Genomic DNA, 10,628 nt, shown 5'->3' with positions numbered 1-10,628 from the left:
AAAGTTCCTATCTTTTTTGGAGAAATTGCTTTACTAATGCAATAAGATTTCCTTATATCAGGCACTGATTAATTTCAAATTACTTAATGAGTTATTTTAACAAAACTAGATATGCAATTATAGTAATATAACAAGAACTTTTTAAAATCCACGTCTGTGTTTCTTTATATGCATTTCCTTTAATCAAGCGACTGCATTATTTAGAAAATATGTAAACTACTTTTAAATGAAATTTCAACTGAGAATCTAGTTTATTATAGCAGAGGTTTCGTTCACAATTGCAATGTTAACATTGATAGCACAAAAGCCAAGGATCGAGCTAATCTTTCTCAGTCATCGGTTATCGCGTCGACGAATAGGAAAAAAGGAAAGTATACTAACGCAAATAAATATGATATCGTGTTTCGCTGGACGACCAGCGTATGTATTTTCATCAATGACGATAACGTAACATCTCTGATTCTACGTAATAAAAAGATTGCATCGCTAATAATAAAAAGCAAATAAGAAAATGTACCTTGAAAGAGAGAAGCTGTTTGCAGCCAGTAACAACAGCATAAAATATTTCAAAACCTTCCATCTTTTTTTGCCGGCAAGGACTTATTACAACGCTCAACAAGAAAATAATAATGTTCTTTCACCATTACCTTTAATAGCAGATTCACTCTGGGCAAAGGAGTAATAAAGATATACATCTCAAACAACGTTCTTTGTCCTATCATAATTTAAAGGATAGAGGAAACACTAGCTTTATCTCTTGTACTCTACCTGGATTGAATTCTCCACGGATGATATCGAATCAATGTGATAAGATACACTTTATCAAAAAGTAGTTTGCTTTTGACGCAATATTTACGATGACCCGATTGCAGATAAATAATAGCATGTCGCGAAAAATGAGATAAATTGATTTTTGTTGTACTAGAATCGTCCATTAAAAAGCGGGAGTATCTATAAAGTAATTTTTATATTAGAATTGTTCGAATATAATCTTATTCTTAATTTGATAATAAAGCAAATATTAAAGATTATGATCGTACTTTTTAATATAGTAAGACATATAATAGACGCAAGGTGCAACCGTGAATCTGTTGAAACCATTCGGACTCTATTATAGTATAATTCGTGCATTGTACGTACGAATAATGAAGACGCCTTTCAACAGCAACCGACCAAATGAAACCGTCGATTGAAAGTAATTATCAAATGATCCCGATGCGGAATGATATAGAAAGTTCATTGTACAGGAACCTTTTATCATCTAACAGGCCAATCGACCTAATAACGTGACTCGAATAACCAATTGATAATCGTAATATACGTTATTTATTTGTCAACTGTTTCGTATTTTATAGAGAGAAACATTGTTATAAATTTACATGTAAATTTATGTTTCCTTCTTTTTTTAAATTAATAATTTAGTAGATTGTTAAAAGGCGTCGTGGTATATTTTCTATCTCGTTGACACATATAGCGAATGTTTTTGATGCATCCTAGTTGAAATCGAATTACAATGTGTCGTGATCCATCTTAATAGAACAATTCGCGATGCGACCTATTTACATTGTCTTGACTCAAGTACATGCAGCTGCACTAAACTGCAATTTCTATTGTTGCTTACACATCGAAGGATATCATAGTAACTGAAAAAACAAAAGAAAATGTTGCAAAAGAAAAAATATAACATATTAATGGCTAATTACAAACAGAATTATTTATTGCGAGCTTTAAACTTTTGAAGAAAGAAAGAATTCGATAATAGTAATCGATCAACGAAATTTTAAGGCTTTCTTCTTTAATAACGGACACTTTCTTTACAAAAAAAGCTTATTTTTCTATATGGTAATTGAATAATTATACTAAATAACGTGCCTTAATAAGTACTAACACTTGGATAAATTTTAATGGATGCATGAAACACGATGATATCGGTCGTGGTGCAGTAATTGTTATGTAACACCGGTAGAAATTGACACTCAACTCGTGTATGCATGAATATGTGACTGTGTCGACGCATGAACGACTGGCTATGCAAATTTAACTGCAGGAAGATCCGTTTGTTAAATGTTCCGAAGGTCTTACGTTAACCTACGTAAATTTTTTAACCTCCATGGCATGAATATCTAGAAAAGATGCAACTTTCGTGTAACAATTCTAATTTCAAATTAAAGTAATAAATATTTATTTTTCTGATTGTTATACTATGTATAGTTTATGTTTATTTATTTTGAATCCGTCTTTTTTTACTTACCTTATATTAAAACTCAAAATGATGAATTTTTCTAAAATAATTGCCTTTGACATAATTTAAAATTTTTAATTCGAAATTATGTATAAAATCTACCTGTAGATGTCACTGTAGTTTAGTACCGAGCCTCATAAAATAAGAAATCATTAACATATTTGCTAAAAACATTAAAAAATTTGGAAAAATGTATAATATTTCAATTATTGCTTAATGCTAAAAAAATCATCAAAATAATTTCAACCTACTAGTTAGTTAAGCCAAATAGTTCTTGAGAGAATTCTGTATTCCATTGCATTTTCAAGAAACGCTCGCTAGGGGAAACCGTCCATCTATTGAGTCAAAAAGTATTATGATGAAGGAGAAGAAAAGGTCTCATTTTATGAGACAGACAGAGTTATGTATATGTATAAGTTGAGCAGTTTTAGCGTATTTATACAATTAGTGCAGTCACTGGCTGTAACAAATGCACGTGGGTGACGACCAGTTAAGCGGGATAAGTCAAATGTTTTTCCAGGGATATGTCAATAAAACAGTAAATCACAGCATGGAATTTGTAGGTGAGTACTAAATTAGGTGGGGGTAGTTATAAAATTCCGGCCGCCCTACGTTAATGTTAATTTTCGCCAAAATTCATCTACATTATGGGTTAATACTTTAATTACAGCCAGCAACGGTATCCACACTCAGAAAATAGAAACAAATTTACAAATCTTCAAATGAGAAACATTTGAATACTCATTTGTGCGAGCCAGTCAGGTGATGGAAACAATATAGTGTCAAAGTAACCTGTTAAATATGCTCAAAATGCTTAAGTTTACATACGTATAATTTTTGAATTGCTTGATTCCTAAAATTAAGACTTCCATTTTCAGATTCTGCGCATTGAAAACTATTAAATAGCAATAAAAAAAGCAATCATTCTGTGTCCACTAAGACTAACTTTAACATTTAATTTTGAACGTTAACCTTACACACATTTGTACACGAATAATTTTATTCTAATATTTCGAGAATATTATTTTAACAATTTCGCAAAGATGGAGAACTGGATAAACGAAAATTTATCAAAAATTTTAGATTTTCCAGTACCAAAGGAGATGGCCGAGTAAGAAAATTATAACAAAATATAGTGATATTCACTTGATGTGAATAATGATAATATTGACATATTTTTTCAGATTCCTAATGAAAATAGAAAACGAAAGGGATTTGGATGATTACTTGCAATCTTTTTTAGATTATACTAATGGAAAGCACAGACAATTTATTTCAGACTTCAAAAAACGACAAGGTTTATATTCTTATCATTCATGTAAATTATTGAATTATTGAATGCCTTTATCATTTCGGAACATTATTTCAGCTTCAAGCAAAGATCAAGCCAAATATAAGAAAGAAAATGATATGAATAATGGAAAGAAAAAGCAAAATGAAAAAAAGAAAGGAAAAGTGAAAGGAAAAGAGACCAAAGAAAATAAACAGGTATATGTCAACAATATTGTTTGAAATTTTTATTTCAGATTTATAATGCTACAGTAATACTACATGTTATTTATTTAGGTGCAAGAAACTATAAAAGTAGATAAAGTGGAAAGAAAGAAAACTAAATTTGTCAGTATATATTCTCAAGATGGCAATGAGAGAGAAATTTTATTAAAAGGTATTTTATTCATTAAGAAATTATTAACTATTAAGGGACTATAATATAGAAATTGACATAAAAATATTTTATTAGGTAGATACAAGTGTAATTGCGAAGCAAAGAGACATGCATTGATTAGTAACTGCCTCAATTGTGGTAGAATAGTCTGTGCTCAAGAAGGAGCTGGTCCTTGCTTTTTCTGCGAAGAACTTGTATGTTCTGAGAAAGAGCTAACTATTCTTTCTAGTAATACTAAACAAGCTGATCAGTTATACAATAAATTGATGAACCAAAAAGCTAACAAAAATCTGGAAGAATCAATAAAACAAAGAGATAGACTTCTCGAATATGATCGTGATGGGTATGCATTACATGTAATCTTGTATAATTTTTTCATGCAAGAATAAGGATATAGCTGTACTAATTTACAGAATACAATACACGAAAGTAATTGATGATGAATGTGACTATTATCAATCAAACAATACATGGTTAACAGAAAAGCAACGAGAAAAGTTACAGAAGTTGGAAGAAGAAATGCATGAAAGGAAGCATATGTCTCATTTAAAGAGAAAAATCTATGCAACTATTGATTTCACAGGAAGAGAGATAATTGAAGAGAAACAAACTGAGGATTTTGAAGAATTCAATGAAGAACATTTGCAAGATATATCTGAATCATTCAGTGAAATAGAAAATAGTAATAGTTGCCCAAATATAGAATTTACTCCCCCCAAGGTAAAAATATTGTTTTAACAAATAATTAAATATATTCATATTGTTATTATATAAAAGAAACATAATGTTGAATTCTAATTGTACAGTATGTGGAATCACATGAATTGGAATTGCGAACATCAAAAGTGAACATTTCTTCTAACACACGAAATATTATTCAAGACAAAGAGTATTTAGAAATGTCTGATCCTGGCTTATGTTTGAGCATGCACCAACCTTATGCATCTTTATTAGTGGCTGGAATAAAAGTGTAAGTTTATAATATTTTAAACAGATTAATTCCAATATGAATATTTATGTAAGAAAATTATATAATTTTATAAGAATACCTAACGCTTTATTACTATTATAGTCATGAAGGTCGTACATGGTACTCATCACATAGAGGAAGATTATGGATTGCTGCAGCATCTAAAATACCAACTAAGGAGGAAATTTCAACTGTAGAACAATATTACCGTGTTTTAAAAAATGGTTAGTATAAATTAGATTTATGAATAAAAAGTAAAATTTCACCTTAATTATATTGTAGTTTACAGATTATCACAAATTGCATTGATGTTTTACAGAAAAAATAATGTTTCCTGAAGTTTATTCAACTGGTTGTCTATTAGGATGTGTAACAGTTACTGATGTTTTACCACAAGAGGAATATAGGAAATCTTACCCAGATGGAGAAAGTGATAGTCCTTATGTTTTTATATGCGAAAATTTTGTTGCATTGCCAATTAAATTTCCGATACAAGGAAAGCATAAAATTTGTAAGTATTTCTTCATTTTTAGTGGTGCACTTTTTATTAAAAATAATTCTTATGATCCTTATTATAATTTATAGATAAATTAGACCAGAAAATTCATCATGCTGCTTTAAAGATGCTAGATAAATGTACAAAAAATATACGTTAAATATACAAAGTAGTATATCTGTTATTGTTCCAGATGTAGCTTTTTTTTAAAGAATTCCTCTGGTTCACTACTTTTGCACTTCGCATCCAACCTCAATCTCTTTATTATTACGTTATTTCTTCTTTCTCTTCTTCTGTACCTTCAGAACCTTTTTTATTTTATTTATCATTTTTATTTCTCTTTTTCTTATTTCTCCTCTCTTCTCATCGAAAGTTACCTGAATTTTCTTCTACATTTCTACTAGCCTTTGCTTCATTCTATATCTATTATTGTTAAAAACAAGCAGTGCAATATTCATATTTGTTTTAATATTAAGTTTATATGTATATAATATGAATATTACATAACTTTAATATTTTAGTACTAAAAAATAAAGTACATATTTTGCATAATCTATATTAAATATTATTTATTATCTGTACATAATATAATATATTACAATGTACACATAGCTTGCAATATATTACAATAACTATTACAAGACATACATATATCCTTTTTACATTAACTGTTTATTTTATTATTCACTTATTCCTTTTACGTGCATTCAATGAAAAAATATTAGCCGTTTTCTCTTATTTCCGTTAAAATATCAGACTTTAGTAAACGTTAAAAGTAGATTTCAGTAAAGTTATTTTTACATTTAAACAGTTTATATATTTGAAGTACAAAGAGAACATTTTTTATCGAAACATGACGTTATAAAGTTTATTGTTCTGTTATAAATTTTGGAATTCATAGTAAAAATATTTTGAAGATAATAGCAAGGAATTTCTCTTTTATAAATCCTGGCAAAGCGTTTATAATTAAAAATAAGAAAATTACAAATTAAATGATTAAAAGTTTTAAAACATCTATAATATCATCTTGCAATAATTACTATGCTAAGAAGACTCTAGAATATGTAATTTATCTTTTGTAACAATTTCAACAAATTAAAGGTATCGAAAACAAAACTTTGTACTTACAAACTAATCCAAAGTTAAATAAAGCTATAACAACATATTATATGCAATGAAAGAGCACTCAAATTATCATAAATAGATTGATATGTAAAGACTATAATATGTATGGCTTAAACTAAATTTGTATTGTTTCAAATAAGGTACAAATAAAATTTAAAAAAAATGTATATTTAATATTACATATTTTATGAATAGCATTGCAGCATTGGGAATGTATAAATAAATATCAAACTACGAAAAATAAATTTCAGTATAAAATTAACAATTGCACAATACGATTTTTAAATTGAAGTAATCAAAACGTATCAACAAGATATATAGATTCAAATTACATGTTTATTAATCTGTATACTGTGCGATCTATCAATTATCATTTAATTTGCATTTGTTTTCTAAAGGTACACAAATATTATAATTTGACAACAATATTGTCCAGTTAAAACAAAAGGTGATGTAAACAATAAATAACATTACCATTATAAAATGGAAGATGTTATTAATATTTTTCCTTTTCTCAATTCAGATAATACAACAACATGCAATATCTCTAATTGCTTCACAATCAAAAAATAACTTTTACAATTAGGTTTAATAATATTCTTAATTTTGTGATATTAATTTAAATAAAAATTAATAAAGAAAAACAATGCATTATATATAAAATATAATTTGATGTCGTATATATCTGTGTGTGTACATATGTATTGTACAATACACGTTAATATTTCTTTTTTAAATAACAATCCAATATATTCAACAGATAATTTTTTTGTTAAAATACGAATTTTCTCTATGGATATAATATATACGTATACGCTATAGAATAAATAGTTTTTACTTGATTTTAATAGTTTTTACTACACAAATTGATAATAATTTTTTACTAGATTAATTTTTAATATCAAAAATCAAGTCAAATGTATACATAAATAGATTTTTAATAAAAGTGATAAAATTTTATAAAATAAAGTCATATATTAAAATAAAACGAATAAAAGAAATAATTTTATACAGCAAATAAAGGAAAGTCCAGAAAAGCAAATTTTGTTTAATTTAAATTAACAGAAAATAATATCCACACACAAATTAATGATAGGCCACCAGAGTATGTACTATCGTAATACTAATGTACCCATATCACAAATCTATTCAAACAAGTTTAAATAAATAATTTCATATTTCTCCCCTCCCATGTTATACGCGCTTTATGAAATTCTAAATTCGATTAATATAATAATACCCTTTAAAATTTGTTCTCTAAATAAAGCAATCAAGAAAAATTGTTACTACTTATATCAGCTATTTTCAGCATTATAAGTACTAACATCTTTTTCAAACATTTCAAATATTCTTCTTAGAACAATATCGAGCATCCAGGAAATGTATACTTACCACTTCCTTTTTTTAAATTTCAGACACATGGAAAACAATGGAATATGATATTTGTTTCGAACAGTTAAATATCTAAATATAAGTAGGTGAATCTTTTAAACTGATACCACAAGCATCACAGACCGAGACATTTTTCTCGTTTACTAATGTACATCGTGGGCATTCTTTTCCACCACTTGCTAATGGTTTATCCTCGTTTCCTTTGTGCCTAGACTTTCCACACATCTCACAAATTTCCTTTGATGAACAATTAAGATAGGTGCAAGTAGCACAATTCCAATTCACAGCTTTATCTTCTGTTTCATTTCCTTTTTCCGAGTGAGAAAGCTCTAAGTTCTTCAACGTATCCGCGATTTTTACAATTTGATCCGCCGATCGATGTGAACGTTGAATTGGAAGCGTCTGACTACCATGTCTTTTTTCATTACTATGAGGAGATGATTGACTTTCTGAAGATGCATCGTGATATCTATTCGAGTCCATTAAATCGAAGGAAGAAGACTTCTTTTTGAAGGGTAATGTATCGTGATGATGATGTCGGCCATTTGTCATAGACGATTCGATGTCATTCACATCGGTTCTTCCACTCCTCCTTTTTTCAGAGCGATGTATACTATGTTTCTCATCGTTATCATTGTGTTTAAAAGATTTTTGTTTACTCAATCGGGACTCGCATTCCCGTTTGTGTAAAATATCTTCTCGATTACCAAGATCTTTAGAATAGCCTAAACTTTCTAAATTCCTATACACAAAGTCCCAAGAGTCATAATTGTTCCTTTCACCGACCGATTTTGCAGATTTTCTATCGATTTTTCCGTAATCGTAATGGTTTCCATCACTAGATTGTCTTCTATAAAAATCTACTTCCTCCAAATCTGATATTCTATGAGATATCTTTCGATTATGTAATTTATCATAATTTGCAACTGAAACCGGCATATCAACCTCAATTAGTCTACCCGTTGGTACTCTTGTATATCCTGGCATTGTAGTATAATACGGATTGACTCCACTCATATATTTATTACCATGTGGTAAACATCCATAGGCACTACATCGATTTCCAAAACTGTGATCTACTGGTTGAAAATATTTGTAAGTTCCAGGTATTGAATTTGTATCTTCGATATACCTGTATTCTGAATGACAAGCAGGCATTGATGTATTGTAACTGGGAGGCATAATGTGATAAGGAATTGATGGTGATACCGCATCCACACATGTAGTTTGCGGATAATGATAATCCCTATAATTCTCCGCTTTTGTTCGAGTTTGATGCATTTTCTCAAGAAAACGATAGTTCAATGCTCTGATTGCTTGTTCTGGTGTACCAACGTGATTTTCCCGAAATTCTAATACTTCTAACCACGAGATACTATAATTCTGTGAAACATTCTCCCATATTTGCTTCAAGATCTACGTTTGAAATTGTATCTCTTTTATTTAAGTGTATCTTTATAGAAAAAGTACTATAAAAGTATCATAATAAATATTCTTACCTGACATTCAACAAAAGCAACTATTGCATCTCTGCTTACACAAGATACTTTATCAGGGTCAATAGGACCCTCCAAAGTAAGCACTCCTAACCCTGTATGTTTGTATCCCATTTGTTCAAACATTAATTCTGCTCCTATTAAATTTGCTTCTACTTCATGCTTATAATATCCACTATAAGTCTAATATAAAGAAAAGTTTAATTAATTGAATATTTTTATAGCTTGAAAAAAGCAATGTAAAAGATTACAAAAATATTAACCTTTAATGTTCTATATTCTCTTCTCCAAGGCTGAGCCAAAAGATTGGCAGCATATAAAGAAATAGCACTCCAGGCAGTTGCAGCTCTATATCCACTAAAATCTTGCAATGTGGCTGCTGATCTGTGTAATATGTCTGCGGTTTCTTGAAATACATATTTATTTTCATTTGGAACAAGGCAAAGATTCTCTTTAATAAAACCTAAAATACAGAAAATTGTTAAATATTAAGCATTCAATATTGTTACATATTTATTATATATTTACCTTCAAGTTTATGACGCTGTTGTAATTTTAAAGGACTATCGTCTGTTTGTAGATAAACCAAATGGCTTTGCTCTAATTTCATGCTAATTTCTTGCAATCTATCCTTGCCTCTTATTATTAAGTCATTTGCCATTTTTATCACTGCAACAATATACATTTCTGGTCACTTGTATTTTCTATATGTCTAAATTTGTCCAAGTTATTTCACAGAAACAAAACATTTAGAAAAAAAAACAGTATTTACATGTTTAATGTAGGATACTTAAAAATTTGAATAGTTAAATAGTAATATTATTCAAAATGAAACACAAATAAAATATCAGTGAAAAACAGAAACGAGCTTAAAGATGTCATTCAGAAATAAACATCTTTCACACCTATTACAAAACCGTCTAGAAATGCAGTTTTAGATCAAATTCTTGATTCAAACTATGGCTAGCTCCAACCTAAAAATAAATCCTATATTTAGAAGCACCGCTACAGTGTTTACTCCAGGAGCTACCATAATATATTCTCTATTTGGAAAATGCTCCATCTCATGTAGAAACGTTCATCGAGCTTTTCATTATATATCAAAAACATATTATTCCACTTCATAAACAATAAATATTTTTCTTTACAACTTTTTTCTTGGTTATGTTCAAGTTACATCAAGAGCATGAAACAAACATATGCTAGAAAGATAGTCGTCGATACAAAAGCTGCGTATAGAG

General features: G+C 28.8%; 2 protein-coding genes across 4 annotated transcripts; one reads left to right on the top strand and one right to left on the bottom strand.

The window, feature by feature from the left end:
• Positions 1-2,834: 2,834 nt before the first annotated feature.
• On the top strand, positions 2,835-5,551 carry LOC117207920 (activating signal cointegrator 1). Its single transcript, XM_033448642.1, has 11 exons — positions 2,835-3,029; positions 3,121-3,353; positions 3,427-3,539; positions 3,612-3,730; positions 3,809-3,908; positions 3,984-4,251; positions 4,322-4,628; positions 4,715-4,878; positions 4,981-5,102; positions 5,198-5,389; positions 5,464-5,551. The coding sequence occupies exons 2-11, from the start codon at positions 3,286-3,288 to the stop codon at positions 5,532-5,534; spliced, it is 1,524 nt and encodes a 507-aa protein (XP_033304533.1). The 5' UTR covers positions 2,835-3,029; positions 3,121-3,285; the 3' UTR covers positions 5,535-5,551.
• Positions 5,552-7,905: 2,354 nt separating this feature from the next.
• On the bottom strand, positions 7,906-10,566 carry LOC117207830. 3 transcript variants are annotated; one of them, XM_033448469.1, is made up of 5 exons: positions 10,293-10,566; positions 9,916-10,056; positions 9,651-9,850; positions 9,391-9,570; positions 7,906-9,307 (listed from the first exon to the last, which is right to left on the bottom strand). In XM_033448469.1, exons 2-5 carry the CDS (start codon positions 10,046-10,048, stop codon positions 7,964-7,966), a joined length of 1,857 nt encoding a protein of 618 aa, XP_033304360.1. In that variant the 5' UTR covers positions 10,049-10,056; positions 10,293-10,566; the 3' UTR covers positions 7,906-7,963. The 3 variants fall into 3 exon arrangements, with proteins under 3 accessions (XP_033304360.1, XP_033304350.1, XP_033304345.1); XM_033448459.1 differs by having other exon boundaries at positions 7,964-9,307; positions 10,362-10,566; XM_033448454.1 differs by having other exon boundaries at positions 7,964-9,307; positions 10,160-10,297.
• Positions 10,567-10,628: the final 62 nt, after the last annotated feature.

This window comes from Bombus bifarius, unplaced genomic scaffold (assembly GCF_011952205.1).
Source record: "Bombus bifarius isolate JDL3187 unplaced genomic scaffold, Bbif_JDL3187 scf7180000007966, whole genome shotgun sequence".
NCBI classification, from domain to species: Eukaryota; Metazoa; Arthropoda; class Insecta; order Hymenoptera; family Apidae; genus Bombus; species Bombus bifarius.
This window is presented reverse-complemented; position numbering and strand designations above follow the sequence as displayed.

Coding starts and splice junctions, on each gene's coding strand:
- LOC117207830 (XM_033448469.1), bottom strand. CDS start 10,048: ATGGCAAATGACTTAATAATAAGAGGCAAGGATAGATTGCAAGAAATT. Junction 9,571..9,650: donor GAGAATATAGAACATTAAAG/GTTAATATTTTT, acceptor TCTTTATATTAG/ACTTATAGTGGATATTATAA. Junction 9,308..9,390: donor TTGCTTTTGTTGAATGTCAG/GTAAGAATATTT, acceptor TTTCAAACGTAG/ATCTTGAAGCAAATATGGGA.
- LOC117207920 (XM_033448642.1), top strand. CDS start 3,286: ATGGAGAACTGGATAAACGAAAATTTATCAAAAATTTTAGATTTTCCA. Junction 4,252..4,321: donor CTCGAATATGATCGTGATGG/GTATGCATTACA, acceptor ACTAATTTACAG/AATACAATACACGAAAGTAA. Junction 5,390..5,463: donor ACAAGGAAAGCATAAAATTT/GTAAGTATTTCT, acceptor TATAATTTATAG/ATAAATTAGACCAGAAAATT.